The sequence below is a fragment of the Propithecus coquereli genome, unplaced genomic scaffold, assembly GCF_000956105.1.
Source record: "Propithecus coquereli isolate 6110/MARCELLA unplaced genomic scaffold, Pcoq_1.0 Scaffold532, whole genome shotgun sequence".
In the NCBI taxonomy this organism is placed as follows: domain Eukaryota; kingdom Metazoa; phylum Chordata; class Mammalia; order Primates; family Indriidae; genus Propithecus; species Propithecus coquereli.
This window is the reverse complement of record NW_012151197.1, coordinates 972,055-992,860: the sequence shown is the minus strand read 5'-3', so window position 1 is coordinate 992,860 and position 20,806 is coordinate 972,055. Positions and strand designations below refer to the sequence as shown.

General features: G+C 38.6%; 1 protein-coding gene across 2 annotated transcripts in view; it reads left to right on the top strand.

The window, feature by feature from the left end:
* SNAP25 (synaptosomal-associated protein, 25kDa) overlaps positions 1 to 19,898 on the top strand; it is a 29,657-nt gene extending 9,759 nt beyond the window's left edge. Inside the window, exons 4-7 of one of the 2 annotated variants that reach the window (XM_012657198.1) lie at positions 5,674 to 5,791; positions 9,723 to 9,848; positions 12,016 to 12,160; positions 18,611 to 19,898. In XM_012657198.1, the coding sequence (XP_012512652.1) occupies positions 5,674 to 5,791; positions 9,723 to 9,848; positions 12,016 to 12,160; positions 18,611 to 18,679 (458 nt within the window). In that variant the 3' untranslated portion in view covers positions 18,680 to 19,898. Of the gene's footprint in view, positions 1 to 5,673; positions 5,792 to 5,961; positions 6,080 to 9,722; positions 9,849 to 12,015; positions 12,161 to 18,610 lie in introns of both variants that reach the window. The other variant, XM_012657197.1, reaches the window with a different exon arrangement.
* The last annotated feature ends 908 nt before the right edge of the window (positions 19,899 to 20,806 follow it).

The window sequence follows — 20,806 nt, the reverse complement described above, 5'->3', positions numbered from 1 at the left end:
CTTATTCTCCATACCCCCAAACTTTCCCTATAAATTCGGTTTCCTTCTAATAGTACTTAGATAGAATAATAGTATAGTATGTTATGTTGTCCACTTTCTTGACCATTCTAATTCAGTATCTGGCAGTTTTGATTTCCAAGTCACTATGGGAATTCCTTAAATAACTGGAAGCTATTTTTAACAGGACATAAGCAGAGGAGAATTATCTGGAAAATAGAAAATTGAACCAGTTGAAATATTTGGCCTTTTTTTTATTTTTTATTTTAATTTTTTTTATTTCAGCATATTGTGGGGGTACAGATGTTTAGGTTACGTATATTGCCCTGGCCCCCCCACAACGGCCTGTTTTTAAAATTATTATAGAAATGCTAGAAGCAATGAAAATCAGACAGCCAGCATTTTAGTATAGCATCTCTATACTCTAAAGTGCAACACAGAAGGGTAATACCCTAATTCTTCTTTGTCTTAATATATCTAGCTATATGGTGATATTATACGTAATTATAGCGACAAGTTAGCTACTTGATTGCATTTTGAATTTTATTATAATAAGCAGATTTTTTTAGAAGTTTTTCTCTTTATTCATATTTTGTGAAAGCATTAGACAATCTTTTGGATCACCTGAGTTTTTTTTATGGAAAAGATAAATGTAAAATTTATTCACAGCATAGGCCACCATAAACAAACTCCAAGCATAAAGCTCAAACTGGGAGAAATTTGCCTTACAGATAACAGACATAAAGCACTTTTCCTGCTCAGAGGGGGCACACCCACATGGCTGTCATTTAAAGACTTTGGGTTTTACGTTATTTATTTGTACTGAACTTTTTCAATAAATATACAACAATCAATCAAAAAAAGTCAAGAAAAAAGTTTTGAAAAAACAATAGAACATAAACCCCTGTGCTTTCCCTCCAATTTTCAAAGTACAAATTGTCAAAATTTATGCACAAATAACAAAGTCCAATGGAGGTCTGTGTTGAAGGTATTACCATGGCAGTGGCGGTCTTCAGAAGTTCCCAAATGAGTCTGCTATAATTATAAGATTTGCTGGCTCCATCTGCATAACAATGACATAGGCTTTGAAACTCAGGATGCAGCAAGTTGTATCTTAAAAAACAAAATTAAACAGTAGATGCCCGTATAGAAGAGTGGCACCTCATTTCCAGAGCAAAATTGAAATGTATACACTCAAATAATTAGCAGTACTGCCGTATTAACTTTTTCAATTAATAATTTGTAATGTGAAGGGGGAAGGGGCATTGCAATAGGAGGAAGATTTGGGAAAGATTCAGGATAGAGCCTTTTTCCCCCAACTAGAAAGCATTGCCATAAAAACATGGAAAATATTTAGACAAACCCGAAATCAAAAAGAGAGAAAGTAAATAACTTGCTTACTTGATTTGCAAATTTCATTGTACTTAGATGAAGAAAATCTGAAGATATGATTTGCCGAAATCCTCATACAAATGCAAAAATATGTAATCTTTTAGCACATATGATTCCCAGGATCATCTATATATTATTCTCTGTGAAACAAAACAGAATAGAATGTCTGTTTGACAGATTTCCGCATGAGATCATTAATGTTCTTGGTTAAAACATTTCAATTGCAGCCATACCACAGTAAATGTGGAATTCCTCAGTTGAATGAGATACCTGGGGTTTTACCAGAGGTGAGGTGAATAGATTGATACTGATAAGAAACACCCAACTGTAAAGCCCTCCCCCCAAAAGTGGGCGGTTTCTGCCTGGTCCTAAGTGGGACACATTCCATTTATACTATAATAGGAGCTTAGGACCTTTCAAAATGACAGATGAGCATAAATCAATGACTATCTTCACTGCCATCTTAAATGCATTTTAATTCTGTATGTGCCATGTTTAGCTATTTAGCTCTGTAACTACTTTACAGTTTCTCTTCAGTTATGCTCTACTAATTTTGTCTGTGCCTGAACACCAAAAGTGTTGACTATTTGTACCCCACAGCTGCACAGGAGCCTCAAGAAACAGCCATCCTTCTAAAGAACCACTGTTGGGGTCAGGCCAGACCATTCCAGGTTGTCCAGCTTAATGGTTGCACTGGGAAATTCCTTATGGGATTCTTGTTTTATACCCAGGTATCAGGAGACACCAAGGAGCACTGAGCATGAGAGACAGCCCTGGAAATATCCTGAGCCCTGGGACTTTCATTTCTCTAGAAAACTTGTCTCCAAGAGAAATCCCCTGAAATGACCTTGGCACTAATGTGGCTTTCACCTTCATACCTCTTGTTTCTTTTGTTGGTCTTTGCTGGTTTATATGTTTGTTTTGATGCTAAAGATGTGGCTTTTGGGGAAATCCCCTGGGATCAACTACAAACTATCTCTGACCACTGCCTGGCAGAAGAAAGCCAAAGAAAAGCCCCATCCAGAGGGCTAGATGACTATCCTATCATCTTGCTATAACTATCTTAAAAAGTTCATGGCACTATGAGGCAACATTTGAGAAAATATCCCTCTTGCTAAAGTTCACTCACCAATACCTTTTATGAATGACTAAGGCTGCACTATCCAATATGGTAGCTGCTGGTCACATTTGGCTATTTAAATTTATTTAAATGAATCTATGTTTATTAATGGTAAGGAAAATGAAAATCATATAGGCAGCATCTTATAACTGGGTATTGCACACTAGGTCAATAGCATTGATTCTTGCTATTCTTCTACTGTTTTCTATCAGGTTGAGGATTCTTAGGGCCCCATGTTGCCTTACTTAGGTGAGATTAGTAGAAAATATGTGTAAACTTAGATCCTTGAGCATCCTGCCATTGGTGGCTCTATCACAAATAACTAGTCATCCAAACATAATGGCAAAAGAAAGCCCAAGCTCTTGCCTCAACATGTAATGTTTCTACTGGAAGACCTGTCTCAACTCAAAATGTTAATCTCCTCCCAGCCTTCAAGTATAAATGAAAACAGCCAAAAAGCAAGCTTAGGGAGGTAAGAAGCAGTCAACCCTGGATGGTGCATTGTGTTAGCCTCAGAGATGCTGCTGTCCACCCAAGAATGGAATGAAGACATTAGTTATTTTTAAGCATTTCCTAAGAAATGTCTTCACAGGAATCACTGAAGTGCTATGAAGCCCCAAGACGCCAAACGTATCCACAGGCGTAACTCAGTACTCTCTAAAAATGAACACTCCTGTTAGAATGCTGTGACAATGGTTCCACCATATTTTTTAAACAGCTTAAAATTTTTATATAAAGATACATTCCACAGATGTGGCTAGGTATGAAATAGTTTTCTGAATCAAATTCAGCTTCAGAATTTCCTTGTTTAGTCAAATCGTTGCCAAATTAAGCTGGTGACCCGTGGCAGAACCCAGCTCTCAGAAATACGGATTTGGACTTGCCTATTTGTTTTTACCATTTAATCTTAATTCTCCGGTTCAGAGGTCTAACATTTGTGAGCCAACTTGCATATTATAGGTTACCTCCTAATCCCTGGGGGCATAGTGGTTGGGGTTCCTGAAATCTTGTCAGACAGTTAATACTTTGGCCAAAAAATTACTAACTTACTTTCTAATTTAAGAGAAACTCCTCAAGAAGGACAGATAACTGAATATGTATCCCCAAGCCACAATTTGTGGCTTCTTTCAGCTGTCATTAGTTGAGTCTAGCATGCCTTCCCTCTGAATCCAGACACCCCCTCCAACCCATCTCAGCCCAGCACTCCCAGAAGCCATTAGCAATGACTCCATTGAGATTTGACATCCTGATTTCAGTCTATACATATAATGGTTCTTCATTTGATGATATTGAGTTTCTTTTCCCCCCACCAGTTCCCTCACTTGAGTATTTAACAAACTAATATATTGCATTCCTAAAAGAATACTGGAGTAAAACCTTTAGAAAAGAAAAAAATCTTCTGGAATGTAAAGACTTGCCATGTAGGCCAGGCATGATGATGTGCCTGTAGTTCCAGCCACTTGGGAGGCTGAAGTGGGAGGATCACTTGAGGCCCGGAGTTCAAGGCTGCAGTGAGTCCTACTGCACTCCAGCCTAGGCAACAGAGGGAGACCCTGTCTCTAAAGAAAAATAAATTTTAAAAAAAGAATCACCATCTAAATAGATAGATAAATAGATAGATGGCATATATACATATATTAACCCTTTTAAGGATTTTTTTGAAGCCATCACTGTACCTGTATTTATTCAGGAAAAGTTCTCTAGCACCACACGGTTATTTCCTCCAGGTATCCAATGATGGATGGATAAACACTGAAATTTTGTTTTCTCCAGTTATTTGAAAAGCATAGCAGAAATAGGAAATTCCTAATAAGCTGAATTCTGTTCTTTAACCCTACAACAGAGAACACAATAGGATTTTATTTTCCAAATTTCATCTCCCCAGGTTGAGTCACTGGCAAACCTATCTTAGTTTTTTCAATAACAATTTCATGGTACAACTTAATGTGAAATTGTTTTTATGTGATTATTTATGTCCTTAGGCTGGAAATGTACTTATCAGTTTTATTCTAAGTATGCCTTTATTCCCGGAGGCACAGGCATGCATGCATGAAAATACAGATGAAAAAAAGGAATGGAAATGTAATTAGGTTTTGTAATTAGACAGCCAAGACATCCATTACTGTTTTCCTTTAATGGTCTTAAAAGCTGTTTTAAAAATCCCTTCGTTGAACTTACAGCTACCTCAGTTTGGTGACACAACTTTTTAAAAATTAATCAAGTTGGTGTATGTAACCCTAGCAACCTAGAAATCTGATTCATTTTTATGAGTATCGATCTATGTCTTAGATACAATAACGTCAACTTTGCAACCAGCAATGACACAGCACTGTCCTATGTTCCAACCCATCAACCCTCCTCCAAAGCGGCATTTATTCTCCCTGCTCTCTCTGCCTAGGCTTGATATTTAGCATGCTCTCCATTGTGGAGACTCCATTAGGACACAGAGAATTGAAATGTCTTCCAAAGCTTTCACAGCAAGTAAGTCATAGGATGAGAGAGGAATTGAAATGTTCCGGTACTTATAATATTGCTACACTGATGTTATTTTTTTTTTTTTTTTTACAGTTTCTATGAATTAAATAGGCAAAACCAAGAACAGACCATGAGCTACCTCTGGTTAGACAGCCACTGCTAGGGGAAGAAAAAAGATCTGTACCCATTGCTAACAATCACTGCTGTTGTTGTTGTCCCCAAAGAAGAAATGGATTGTATTGTCTACCTTTATCTAGTTGAGGATGCTTAAAAAAACCAAAAGATGTAGATATTTTAAAACTGAAACAGGTACTTTCTCCAGTGGCATTAAATTGGTATGCCTAAAACATAAACTAACACCCTGTTTTTCTTTCTCTTGGGTTTCACTGGTGTCTGAGTAAGTGAATATGCTGTGCTGTTTTCCCGGACACTGAGAATCAAACAGGCCTCCCGACCCCATCCCATCATGTTTGAATTACAAACTATTTTTGAGCATCGTTTTTCTTCATTTCCTTCCACCCATGCCTGCTAGGGCAGCGGTAGCAGTCTACGACAATGCATCCTCTTGGACAATGCATTGTAGTATCTCTCTTTCTCTTTCAAATTCTGTTTCACATAGTCATTTCTCATGTTCTGTTGGAAACCCCCCAAAAATTCATTCCATACTGTCATCCCTTTGTCCTAACCAGAACAACTCGATCGTGTCGAAGAAGGCATGAACCATATCAACCAAGACATGAAGGAGGCCGAGAAAAATTTAAAAGATTTAGGGAAATGCTGTGGCCTTTTCATATGTCCTTGTAACAAGTAGGTACTGGGTACCAGCTCTAATCTGTGGCGTCCAGTTTTCTTTCTTCTTCTTTTTTTTTTTTTTCTTTTTTAATGTCAAAGTGAATGTCTGAAGTTTTGTCTTTTTTTTTCTTTGTCCTTTTCCATCTGCTTCATTCTGTGGGGATAAAATACTTGTGTTTAATCAGAACAACTGGAACGCATTGAGGAAGGGATGGACCAAATCAATAAGGACATGAAAGAAGCAGAAAAGAATTTGACGGACCTAGGAAAATTCTGCGGGCTTTGTGTGTGTCCCTGTAACAAGTAGGTGCTGCCTGCCTGCCTGAAGCTTTGGTTTCCCAAGGCCCATCTCCAAGCCTTGACAAGCTCATTCCTGCCAGGCTCAGAGACAGGATGAGCATGTGGCATGCAGAACAGATCAATACCGTCTCCAATGCATTCATCTCATAGCATAGATGATATTAGTGGAAGTTACTGTTGATGCATTAAAAATCAGGCATACTACAGTGAAAGCTTCACTGTCAGCAATTTTTATTGATGAACGTTTCAACATTTTCCAGAAAGTGTACCTTGAGACAGAGACTAGTCTCAAGAAAGAGGCACCCCAGGGAGCTTTATTTTTCCCAACCAAAATTGTAGATTCGGAAAAAGGCTGCGGGTAAGTTTGGAAGAGGAGAAACACATATAGCAAGGTTTGATTTTTCAGAAGTGAAGGAGACAGGTAATTTGGCCCAAGCAAGCATTCTGTAAGTTAGAGAGTATGACAGAGATTCTCCCTCTCTACTGCTAGCCAGTTGCCAAATTGGGTCACAAGGTGCTGCCGCTGCACCCAACACAGAGAGGATGAGCTCTTCCGGCGAGAAGTGCTCAAACTTTACCCAAATTGTACCCATCCCTCTCAAATTCTTCTCCTTGGAAGAGCTACCCGTACACTGGCTGAAATGTTGAAATGTGTAGATTTTGCATGCACGACATTACAAAACATTCAACTGTTCTAAAGGTTCTGCAACGCTTCTTTTGGAATGTAGCAGAAATGTGACATGTGGTTATAAAGGTTTGCAACAGAAGGAACCTAAAACTGAGGGTTCTGGAAGATAGTCTTATTTGACTAGTAGTGAAAAAAAAAAATGCATGAGTGGATTGTCCAACATGCATTTGGAAAATTAAACTCGTCACCCGATCTCCCTCACCCCTCCCACTTCCCTCTTTTAAAAGAAGCCTTTTTCCTAAAAGCTCTCCTGATCCTAGCTTTTAGAATAGAAATTGATGTCATTTTTAGCAGATTATATGACCATTCACATCCTTTAAACTTTGAGGCTGATTTAAAATATCCTACTTCCTGTTTAGGAGGGGGAGGGGCTCAATTTACAAATAAATTAAAATCTTTTGTTTTTTAAAGAATGATCTACAGTAAAGCCTGATTAACTGGAATCTAGCCAATGAGAACTGTATACTTTTGCTCCCTTCCACTTTTACCAAAAAGAAACAAACAAACAAACAAAAAAAACAAAGGGAAAAATAATCACATTGGAGAGTTAAAATATTTTTTCTAACGGGGCAATCTAGGTAGTTTGCATTATCTCACTCAGACTTCATTCTCCTACAACTTCCACATCTATGAGGATCAAACAATAAGAATTGCTCTTCAGAGGAAAGGCCATCAGACACATAAGTATAAACCATAACCAAGGAAAGATTCAATTATGTCCACTACCCGAAGTCACTCAGACAGGAAAGAAGCCCCAGAGTCTAATAAAGTATTCACCAATCGCCCTTGAAACAGAATTTCCCACCCTGGTCCACGGTTCATTAAGAAAGTCATATAATGCACCAAAAAAAAAAAAAAAAAAAATTATTGCTGAGCATTCCAGTTAGTCAAGATTTGGCTGTATATCTTTTCCAGTGGCAACTTGACCACGGGTGAGATTTCCATCCGTTTGGGGATGAATTCCAACAGATACGTTTTCCCCCCTTCATCAACTGTGTGTGAAGAAAGGGGGGAGGCAGGGGCCCCTGGGATGGATTCTAACGTCTGATAAAATGATGGCCCCTATGAATTCCACATCTCAGTGGTCACTAAATCCTTAATGCGCATGAGACCCTAACAGAGCTTCAAAGCTTGACAGAAGTGTGTTCCCTATTTTGTGTAAATAATGCTTTGAAAACCATGTGTCACAACGCAGTGGCTGGTGGTGCCCTGGACTATCTCGGCATGTTTCCAAGGATTATGGTAGATGTACAGCAGTGATGTGAGTCTATGTGCAGCATTGTGGGTGCAGTGGTTTGCCTTCTTTCAGAAACGCATATTTCCCACTCCTTTGACTTTGCCAAAGATGGTGTACCAGATATTTTACATAGCAGAAAACATCACAAAGTCCATGTAACTTCTTTTAATCCCAGAAGGGAGGGGATGGGGAGTTGGAAAAAAACAAAGCCAAACTCTGTTAAAATTAGTTTGGGGATCTTGTCTCATTGAATGGGCCCATGGCTCTTTGGCGCAGTAAATTCTGACTGCTCTAAGGCCTGTGGCATTGTGCGCTAGATTGTGGGAGTTACTGAAATTCCATTGGTACAATTTTCCAATTTGTCTCCAGGGTTGCTTGGTCCCCATTTGCAAGTATTAGAGCCGGTTTTAATAGATGGCTGTGGTCCTCTGTTGAAAGAAAAAAAAGAAAAGTTAAATTCTGGTATCTTGTAATAGAAAAACTGAAAATGGGACCAAAGGATGTCTCTTGTTTTTGGACTAAAAAGCATGTGGTTTCTACTATGCAAAGAACCTAAAAACATCTTTGATCGCCTTTAATTACAACACCCACCAAAATATGCTGCACATGTTTCTATTGGGCACAATAGGTATGCCTGGATTTTAAGTTTTACTCCAAGGCAGCTCAGTGAATTACAGCCCATGGAGACTACACCAGTTCCAAACCACTCTCCCTCTGTCACAACCCCAGGATAGTTTGAAGTAGGATTTTGCAAGCACTCTCCACCCTACCCTCAGCCCAACAAAGAAGCTACTGAACCTGCGTTTCAAATCCTCATGAAGGCTATTACTGTCCTGCTAGTGCCTTTCTCAAGAATGGTCAACTTCTGGAGTAGTTTGGCTTAAATGAGAATGCTTCACTTTCTACTCATGCCTGTAGCTGGTGCATGAAGAAGATATAGAGGGGTTTCCCTTTTTGGTGCTAGATGGCTTGTTTTCTCTTCTATTTTCCTGCATTCATTTCACTATGCTTCTTTTACTTTTTGTCTCTGTGGACAAAGGTTTGTACATCAACTCTGGATGTATGGTGACTGTTTGGAAGTACCGATATATTATCTAATTCAAATCACTCTAGAGGCAACTGAAAGACCATCACTCTTGGCCAACCACCAATCCTTTATGTCCTTCATATAGAGTCGTAAATGTTAGTTTCATACATGTGTTGGAAAAAAAATATTAAATAGGGATCTTTGCATGGTGGTGTGTAAAAACTTGGTTGAGTATGTTTTTCTTAATGACAGTGTGTTACTGTGGTGTGATGTACACACTCTACTTGGCAGTCTTGTTTTGTGTCTGTCTGCCAGTATGTTTTTCTGTGTGTGTGTTTTGTGTCTCAAAATACAACCACGTCACTGAAATAGAACTGAATGTTCTCCAGCTACCTTAATCCTCGTCTTAAATCCAAATGAAACCACAGAACAAACTAAAACAAGAACAACCTTGTAGGCAAAGATTGCAGTCTTGATAATTGCAATCAACTCGATTGGAAATGAAAATGTTGAGTAGCTGAGGCATGGTGGTGGCCAACTGTTTGGGTCTGGATTATGATATATCGGTATTCTCTAATGCCTCAACTTAAATCTCATTCGCTTGGTTAGATTCTTCGCTTGAAGAAATGACAATTGTTGTGAGCTTGCTGCTCCACCCCCCCGTGCCTTGTCACTCACCCTCTTTTTTGCATAGGCTTAAATCAAGTGATGCTTACAAAAAAGCCTGGGGCAATAATCAGGACGGAGTGGTAGCCAGCCAGCCTGCTCGTGTAGTGGATGAACGGGAGCAGATGGCCATCAGTGGCGGTTTCATCCGCAGGTGAGCCTCATGTAGTACGCACTGTAGCAGTTTTCTGTTGTAGACTAACAAAACAGCCCACACCTGAATGGTTCTTAAAACAATCACCATTTTATGGCTCTTGAATCTACAAGTTGGCGGGGCAATTCTTCCAAGAGCCTTTCCTGAGCTAATTTATGGGACTACATACATCTGGAGACCAGAAGATCCAAGACGGCCTCATTCACTTATCTGGTGGTTGGCTGGGGCTGTCGGTGGGGCACCCCGTTCTCCTCCATGTGGCCTCTCCAGCAGGAGAGCCCAGGCTTCTTACATGGTGGTAGCAGCATTCCAGGGGGGCAAGACGCAATGCACAAGCAGTTATCAAACCTTTGCTTGTATCATGTTTGCCAAAGTTTCATTAGACAAAGCAAGTTACATGGCCGCATCCAGATTTCATGTGGTGGTAAACAGGCATCTTGTTCCATGAGTTTAACTAAACAGAGCTTATTAAAGAGACTTTACAGAGGTGTGAGCAGGATAAAAAAATAAGTTATGGTGAAGCACTTTTAGACTAGCTATAGCAGGAAGCTGTTATCTCATAGTCCTGAAGAGACCAGAGAGGGACCCAGCAATAGTTATGGCTGTGGACAAGGGGCTGTGGGTAGAGAAATGCAGCCACCGCCAAAGCTAGCAGGGAGTGAACAATGGAAATAAATGCCCTAACCCCTTACTCTTCCTGCCCTTGAATTTCATTCACCATTAGCCAAAGCCTCTTCAAAGCCCTAGGGTAAGAGAAGCTGGGTGATAACAGTCTTGGAGGTTAGCCTCTCAGGGCACAGAGCAAAGACAGTCAGATATGAATAGAATTAGAGTGAAAATAGAGAATAATGAGCTTATTAATCCTTTCTTTTGAGATCTAGAAGCAAAAAACAAATATCTATTTTAAAAATCTCAAATTACACTATCAGCCAATTCAGAACTCAGCTCTCCATCTGCTCCCAGGGAAACTACACCAAGAGTTCTCAACCCCAGCTTTACATTAAAATCACCTGGAGAGATTTACTTTTTTTAATACCAGTGCTTGGGCCCAATCCACACCAATTGAATCAGAATCTCTTGACGTGGGATATAAGCATCTGTAGCCCATTAAAGCTCCTCAGGTGATTCTGATATGCAATCAGGGCTGAGAACCATCAAACTAGAAATACGTCTTAGCTGTTGATGCTCATTTAAATAATCTTCTTCTCTACGTGAGAAAGCTAGGAAGTTCTCCTTTAATTTTTTAATTTTGTCTGGCCTGGGCTGCTTTAAAAAAAATGTAATGGGCCAGTGTACATTGGGGGTTATCATGGGGGAAGGATTATAACCCTTCTGAACATTTTTTAGCCCATCATCATATGTACTGGGAAAATTCTGGAATAAGTACTTGCTGTTTGCAATAAAGTACATCCTTCACTTTCAAGTTGGACTGTGCAAAAATGGCAAGTTGGTAAGGTGCTTTGTGAGCCAACTTTTTCCTCCTCACTCCTTCCCTACTCAAACTGAAACAATAATCTTTTATCCTAGTTTTCTACTCTGAAATCACTCATTGCAATACCACTGAAAAAACCATGGCATTAAGATATGAGCAAATAAAAATCATCTTGAACAAGTAACTCCCTTTGGAGTTCTTGGGGGCAAGCAGGATTAATGGGTAAACTGTACTCACATGACTCTTCCCACTGCTGTTGGTCCCAAATGGGAAAAGAGTTGAGCAGAGAGACTTTGACTTAGCACAAGAAGTTTTTCTTTAATTCTCGAGTCTTGGAGATTGTGGTTGGTATTTCAGAAAGAAAAATACAGTTTCTATCTGGTTCCATCTTCATTCTCTGACCTAGAGTCCTGCCAACTAAAATGATTTCACCCTTAAAAGATAAAAATTGGGATAAACATACAAAGAGGAAAATGACGTGCTGTAGAAGTGAGAAAAGTAGATAATCTATTTGCTATACCTTCCTTAAAAATAGAAATTCAAGGGTTCAAAACGCAATTTAAGAAATTACTTTCTAATATACAAAAGCTAAAAGGCGTCCTTGTATTAGATGGAGGTTAAAGATAGATAAAAATTATACCTAGAAGACTACAGATTTCCCCTACGCTTTGGGTCCTTGGTATTCAAGTTTCTTCCCCACCCTCTGTCGTCTAAAAATTGCTCTTTGGCTCCCAGGGTAACAAATGATGCCCGAGAAAATGAAATGGATGAAAACCTGGAGCAGGTGAGCGGCATCATTGGGAACCTCCGTCACATGGCCCTGGATATGGGCAATGAGATCGATACACAGAACCGCCAGATTGACAGGATCATGGAGAAGGTAAGCACATCGCAGTCAGCAAGTTGTACTGCTCCTCAGTTCTTTTGAAATGAGCATCAGGTGACCACCAGGAAGCGTGAAAGGCATAGTAAGATTTCTGAAAATACAGCCTTGGATTCAGGCACATCGATAGCTGGAAATGTTGACCTTAAGTTTCCAAGACAAAAAAACACAGCATGCAGCAACAGAACTGGCGTGAAGATAAGGGGGTGGGATTTAATCTAGCAGATATTTCTCAAAGGAAGGCCCCTCTATGCCAGGCATTGTGCTAGGTAGGCACTGTGGGATATATACAAATGAGAAAGACACCATTCCTACTTCCAAGAAGTACACAGCCTATGGGAGGCAGATGAATTTACTGTCACACAAAAATAGAATTCACCAAAAGATCCATAGGAAAAAAATGTTTATTTAAGTAAGAAAAATTTCAAGGGGCAGGGGTTGGGAAAATCTCAGAAAAACTTGAATTTGAGTTGAATCTTGGAGGATGTTCAGTAGTTTGTCAAGTGGAGATGGTGAAGGAATGGAATCAGAAAATGGGGGAATGAATAGTCAGTTTAGCTGGAAGATGAATATGAGCTTTGCTTTTATAATGCCAAAGCTTTAATGGTAGCTCAAAAAGACCCAGCTCCATTTCCAGTGGTAACAGTTCACGTCCCCAGATCTCAAAATAGGAACTCACATCTGATGAAATTGAGTTCACACAAGGACAGCAGACTTGGCTCCAAGGGTCATAGGAAGACTGAGGAGAGTAGATGGGAAGAGGTAGGTTTGGGGAGTTAAAATTAGATAAGAACAGAAAGAAACACTGGAAAGTTCCTACAAAGAGATTCAGGACACCAAAATCTGACATTCTACACCACAGAAATCTGAATAATTTTTCCTTGTATTCCCTTTTCCACAATCAGTAGAATCTTGAATATTGATTAGAAGCTCTTAAAATGTCCAAATGCCAAAAAGGAGAAATAGACACATTATAGGTTTAATGATAATCGTATATCTATAATCTACTCTATTTGGCTAATCTTATGTTGTATGTTTATTCCCTGGGAGATATTGAAGTTCTTAGTCTGAGATCTTGAATTTCTAATTCATTTTACTTTGGTGAACATAGGAGGATACTTCTGAGATTTCTTGAATCATAAGGCTAAATAGTAATTTTTTGGTACACAGACAGTCTCCAATGACTCAAAGAAGGATTGAATAGACATAAGGGAAACACTTTGCCCTATTGTGTTGTATGTGCTCCATGTTAAAAATATCCGATTGTATAATATTTTGTGGGGTCACTATTGAGTTACACAAATGTCAGTGTTGGTTGGCCAAATGCTTGTGTTTTGCTTACTTTTGCAAGTTATAACATGCTCATCATTGTTAAGAAGGCTTTGATATGATAAAGCTTTTAAAGCTGTGTAAGTCAATAGATTTTAGAATAATACTGAGAGTTTCAGAAGGCCACTGGAGCCAACACAAGCTGACCTAACCCATTATGGCCCAGAAAAATGAACTAAGAAATAATTGCTGAACTGCCTTCCAACAGGAAAATGATTTGAGAAAACAGGAAGTATTCATTTTCTATTAATGGAACCAATTTACTGGAAGATGCAGGTAGATAATGCATCAAAGCCAATTAGGAAGGAGGAAAGCTTCTCCTTCCAGAAGGAGAGGTTTTACTAATGGAGGGGTCAAACTCTTATTGATAGAGTTGGGCTGTAAGCAAAAAAAAAAAAAAAAAGTGTTCCTGGAAAGGCAAGTGGCATCTTGACTCTGCCACTTTGTGCAATTTCTAGTTCTCATCTTTAGGCCCAATATACTACAGAGGCAAAGACATATGCAGCTACAAGGTTTAATCATTGCCAGGCAAGTGGATGGGAAATAGCTTTTCCAGGTTGTATCATTCCTTCAGTGCTGAATCATTTAAGAAGTGAGGGAGGGGTCTTGTTGCTTTTGAATAGTTAGTTTATTCCATTCAACACTTTAGCCCTTTTTTTTAAAATCATAATCTGCACATGATTTAGATAGAGCCTGTTTCAATTCAGCATTTCCCCCAAATGATCATGTTACATGAACTGCACGATTATTAATAAACTTCCACCTTCTCATGGGAGTTATCATTTCTGATAACAGGAAACAGTGTGCACAATCTCCTGCATACCTAAGATGTAATTACAATCACGCTGTAGGGGTAAGGAGCATCTGTGATGTTTCTCCCATATTCTTTCATGACCCCAACAGCGACCTTCACCCAGCTCCGTCAGTCATGATCTTTTCTCAACACTTGGATTGATGGTGAAGTTTTGGAAGTCCAAAACAATGAGATTTTCAATACATCCCCATGAACTGTCGAGAAATTACTTTGTCTATTTAAAAACCTGTTTTCTGCTTAAGGGTGTTTATATATACAATTTTCTAAGATTAAAAACATACAATTATTTCAGGAAACTACTAAACTGGAGGCAAGTTTATATCAAATGGTTTATGGGAACTGTTGCTAAGGAAATAACTTAGTGATGTTCAAACTTTGCTTTAAAGTGGTCAGTGGTAGATGTCAGGCACACATTGAAATACAGTGAGGCTGACACTTAGCAATTCTCAAATTCTTCTACCAAATAGGAAACCAATTTTTGAGAATTAAGGCCGTGGGTTCTAATTGGGTTTTGCTGTTCACCAGCCCTTGTGATCTGGTTGCTTCACCTGAAAGATAGTAAGAGAACAGTTCAAACCTGGTATCAGAATAGGCTGGAAGTCTGAGCTGGGGCCTAAAAGTTGCCTGCCATGATCTGAACTTGAGATTCCCAGAGTGTTCGGAAGGCTGAGCAGCAACTTCTAACCTATTCCTGGCTCTCCAGTGGTCATCCTGGCTTCTACTCAAGGACCAACGTAGAGCATATGTTGGGTGTGCCAACGAATCTAGGATCCTCTAAATAGAAATATGAAAACTGGAACAGAATAGACTTCAAAAATAAAGTCCTAAAGCATATAAATAGGGTAAACACCGAGGCATTCTCCAAATGCCAGGAAGACATCTAAAAGGAGATTCAGGATTTTTTTTTTATAAAAGGCACTGCTTCTCTTATATAATATAATAAAGATGCAGTACATTTTGTATCAGATATGGTATGGGCTGGAATTTTCATGTGCTCCAGAAAGAATTAGGTGGAAATCACAGATGCTCACTGAACACAAGTCTGTTCCAGCTCTTTCCAGATCCTTTGAGGAAATCCAAAGAATAACCTCATGCTCTACATCACATATTTCCTTGTGCCACCAGTGTGAAGGCTCATCAGTGCATTCTTAATACAAGAGATCTTAGAATGTTTGCCTTCAGAAATGCCATCTATTTTTAAATGGATTATTTTTCTCATTTGAGTTTTTCCCAGAGTTCAGTCTGGAAACATAGCGTAATTCAATCAACAGGAACATTCCCCATTGCTCTGAGCCTATAATTTTCCTTTGCCCTAAAGTGTCATTATTTCTGATGTGATTTGTAGTTGGAAAGGGAGGCTTTAGGAGCTAAGTAAAATTGGAGAGATTATCCATTTTCCAAATAAAAAACCTAAGGTCAAAAATATGAGTCTACAGTTCAAAACAAAATCAAAGAAAATCAATGCTCTATCTTATGATGTGAATACTTGTTTTGAAAGACAACTCTCAGTTATCCAAACAGATGGCAGAGAACCATTGCCAGATAATTTAGAGTTACAAATCTAGAAATATGTTTATTTTAACTTTGCAAATTTCTATTTGAATATGGATAACTCTAATGTCCTGGAAATCCGCCTTGTGAACTGAATTAAGATGACCCAAGTTGGTAGAGATTGGAAAGCACCAAGCATGGCAATAGGTGCAAAATCGGTAATCATTGAGTGATACTGGTTGATAGAAAAACAGTGGGGTTTCCCGACACTGCCTGGCAGCTTCCTTCCCTCTTCCCAGGCTATAGAAGGATGGACAATGTTACCAGTCAGGATAGGACAGAAAGATAGCTTCAATAGAACTGTTGTCTTCACCTGTACTTGCTGACTCATCTCTCAGTGCTGATGAAAATCATTAATTTTCTGGGGTTTAAAGTTCTATCCTGGTAGCGGTCCTGGGTTTCATGCTGCATATACAGCAAAATGTAACCCAAGCAGTAAAGAAATCAAACCAAGAAACTAAAGTGAGCAAGGTACAAAATCATGGTAAATGTGCCCCTGTTAAAGACAAGCCAGTTATCAAACTCATAGAAGTGAGTCTTCAGAAATCCGGCTTAAAAATTATTAAGCATCCCAAAAGCAAGCCATGTTTTCACACTGTGATAATCACAAGATATATATTGAGCACTTAATTTTTGCAAAGTATCATTTTAAGCACATTATATGTATACACTTGTTTAATCCTCACAGCAAAACTAAGTAGTAGGGTGATTACCAGGATGGACTCTGACTCCAGGCTGTTTGCATTCAGACTCTGGTTTCCCCATTTATTTGTATTAAGACTTTAGACAAATTGCCCAAATCCTCTCTGCCTCGTTTTCCTTGAAAAAAGGGGCTAATAATACCCTCTTCACAGTTGATGCTGTCAGTCTTGATCTTGTCAAAGTTGAAGGAGTGGAACATAGTGCAGTTGGCCCTTGCTCAACATGAGGGTTAGGGGTGCCAATCTCCATGTAGTTGAAAATTGCATACAACTTTGACTCCCAGAAAACTTAACTGCTATTGACCTTACCTATAACATAAACAGTCGATGAACACATATTTGATATGTTTTTTGTATTATATACTGTATCATTATAATAAAGTAAGCTAGAGAAAAGAAAATGTTATTAAGAAAATAAGGAAGAGAAAATACATTTACAATACTGTACTATATCAATATTATAAGTTCATGTCACCTGTTTACAAGATGAATCCTCTGTCTGAGATGGCAGGCAACCTCAATCTATGATACATATCACTCTATGGTACATATCAAGCAATTCAGCTTATTCTTGCAATGTCATGACTTTTCTCTGCTTCTTGGCAGAACTTCCAGCACCACTGGTGGCACTTCATTTTGGACTCATGGTGTTATTCCAGGTTTACGGTATTGCACTAAACACGATGAAAAATACCCAAGAACAGAGAGGGATCACATTTTACTGTGATATGCAATTTACTAGAGATACAAACTGCTCATGGGGGGATGATGAGCACCACGCGACTCATAACACTTGAGTTCACCACAATAGCAACAGGCTATGAAATTATTACAGGAGTACAGTATGGACTACAGTCAATTTTACGCTGATACGATTTAAATCTGCATCTTTACATTTGTTTACATTTCTCTTGACTGAGAATAGTGCCATGAATGATCTGTGTTTGTATATGTAAGTTTTGACAAATTTTTTTTTTTTTTTTTTTTTCCTGGCTAGAGTGAGTGCCGTGGCGTCAGCCTAGCTCACAGCAACCTCAAACTCCTGGGCTCAAGCAATTCTTCTGCCTCAGCCTCCCAAGTAGCTGGGACTACAGGCATGCGCCACCATGCCCGGCTAATTTTTTCTATATATATATATTTTTAGTTGTCCAGATCATTTCTTTCTATTTTTTTTGGTAGAGACGGGGTCTCGCTCTTGCTCAGGCTGGTCTCGAACTCCTGACCTTGAGCAATCCACCCGCCTCAGCCTCCCAGAGTGCTAGGATTACAGGCATGAGCCACTGCACCTGGCCAGTTTTGACAAATTTTATATAATAGGTTTATATAATAAAATCTGTTATACTCTTTTATAATAGATCTCTGTGTATTTTATGGTAGCAAATGATGGACTAGACTAGTATCTACATATATTTTATGCATTCATGACACATCTTTTTCTTAATTTTTTCAGTATTTATAGGCTATGCATTCATCTGTAAGTTCTTTCAAATTGTCACAAATCTCCAAAAAACTTTCAATATATTTACTGAAAAATATCCATGTATAAGTGGACCCATGCAGTTCAAACTCATGTTGTTCAGGGTCAACTGTAGATGCTATACTCATTAGAAATATTCTTTATTATCCCCACGTAATAGACAAGAAAGCTGAGGCCCCCAAAAGTAATTTGCTCAAAGTGACTCTGCTAATAAGTTAACCATGATTTGAATCCAACTGTATAAGTGGCAGTCATTCAATTCAGTCCAACAGATGTGAATGCCTACCATAGAAGTCACTGAGTGTCATTCTAGGGTAGGAAGATAAATGATATAAACCTATCCTCAAAAGGATGCTCATTGGTGGGAAAAACAGATAAAAACTAAAATCAAGCTTCTGTGGTCTTGTCCAAGTACAGCCATAGCAATACCTCTGCGAACACGAAAGAAAGGGTCAATTCTCACTGGGGAAATTTCAAGTGGTTTCACTCAAGAGGAACCATTTGACCTGGATCCAGAAGGATGAATGGATTCTTAAGGGATAACCTGAGTTCTGTTTTCCTTCTCCTTTTTCTAGGCTGATTCCAACAAAACCAGAATTGATGAGGCCAACCAACGTGCAACAAAGATGCTGGGAAGTGGTTAAGTGTACTCACCTGTGTTCTCTTCCAAATGCTGTCGGGCAAGATAGCTCCTTCACGCTTTTCTCATTGTATTACCTAGTAGGTCTGCACACACAAACACATCAGTCCAACCCCATCGTGAATGTTGTCCTGTGTCATCTGTCAGCTTCCTGACAATACTATGTGTCTTTTGTTCTCTCTGGGTCTCTTTCTTTCCAAAGGTTGTATATAGTGGTCATTTGGTGGCTCTAACTCCATACGTAAGATGTCTTGAGTTTCATTTTTCCTTTTCTCTCCTCAGTGGCATTTGCTGAATGACAGTTTAGGAATGCTCAATGTGCTGTTGATTCTTTGAATACACAGTATTGTTCTTGTAAAACTGTGACATTCCACAGAGCTACTGCCACGGTCCTTTCTTTGAGTGTCAGGCTCTGAATCTCTCAAAATGTGCTGTCTTTGGTTCCTCATGGCTGTTACCTGTCTTTATGATTTCATGATTAGACAATGTGGAATTACATAACAGGCAATGCACTAAAAGTGATGTGATTTATGCATTTATGCATGAGAACTAAATAGATTTTTTAGATTCCTACTTAAACAAAAACTTTCCATGACAGTAGCATACTGATGAGAAAACACACACACACACAACAACAGCAACAACAACAAAGCATGCTCAGTATTGAGACACTGTCAAGATTATTAAGTTATACCAGCAAAACTGCAGTAGTGTCACTTTCTTTCTGTCCATATATAGACTTATAAATCATAATCATCCTTTTTTAAAAAAAGAATTTTAAAAAAAGATGGATTTGACACACTCACCATTCAATCATTTCCAGCAAAATACATGTTTAGCTGAAAACTATGTCAAATGGATGTAATATAGGGTTTGTTTTCTGCTTTTGAAGGCTATGTTTTGGAGCAAGCAATCTTGCTGTGAAACTGTGGAGATGTAAATTTTATAAGGCTGACTCTTATTAATCACCATTTCCTGTGTGGTTTGTTATCAGTACAATTCTTTGTTGCTTAATCTAGAGCTATGCACACCAAATTGCTGAGATGTTTAGTAGCTGATAAAGAAACCTTTTAAAAATAATATAAATGAATGAAATATAGATAAACTGTGAGATAAATATCATTATAGCATGTAATATTAAATTCCTCCTGTCTCCTCTGTCGGTTTGTGATGTGATTGACATTTTGTAGCTAGTTTAAAATTATTAAAAATGATAGACCCCAGATATCTGCTTTAATTTCTTCATGGACCCGTCTGATTTTACACTCACACCAGAAGAAGCCTGGCTACTCTGTCCTGTTGCTCCTCAGAAGCCAGTTCTGTGTGCTAAGGACAGTGTGTAGAAAAACCAAACATGTCCCTTTTAAACATAATTCCAATGGCAACTGACAACTTGGCTTGGTTTTCATAATCTGTTCTAGAAATACTTATGTGTAAATTCAGTGTTGGCTGGGGGGAGAAAATGTAGTTTTCTAGCAGATGTGGGAAAAAAATCCATAGGAAACAAAATCTGTGGTACTCAGACTTGGCCCTACTTAGATTCAGGTATATATGGTATCAGTCAACTCTCATCTCCCTTCCTCTCCCCAAAATCCCCACCAACCAAATTTGAGCCCTCCTCTACCACCGCCACTGCCCTCACATTCTTTGAACAGCTTTATTGGCTCACCATAAAATTCACCCATTTAAATATAATGATTCAGTGTTTTTTTAACATATTCAAAGAGTTGTACAATCTAATTTTAGAACATCTTTATCACCCCAAAAAGAAACGCCATACCTATTAGCAGTCACTACCATCTCATTTCTCCCAGCCCTAGGGACCAACTATTGTAATTTACTGGTTTACTAGTTGTATCTATAGATTTACCTATTCTGAACATTTCATATAATTGGAGACATACAATGTGTGGTTCCTTTGTGACTGGCTTCTTCCACTTAGCATAAAATTTTCAAGGTTCATCAATGTTGTAGTACGTATCAGTACTTCTTTCCTTTTATGGCCAAATTATATTCCATTGTATGTATATACTATATTTTGTTTTATCCATTCATCAGTTTATCAATATTTGGGACTGTTTCCACTTTTTGACTATTATGAATAATGCTGCTGTGAACACTCATAACAAGT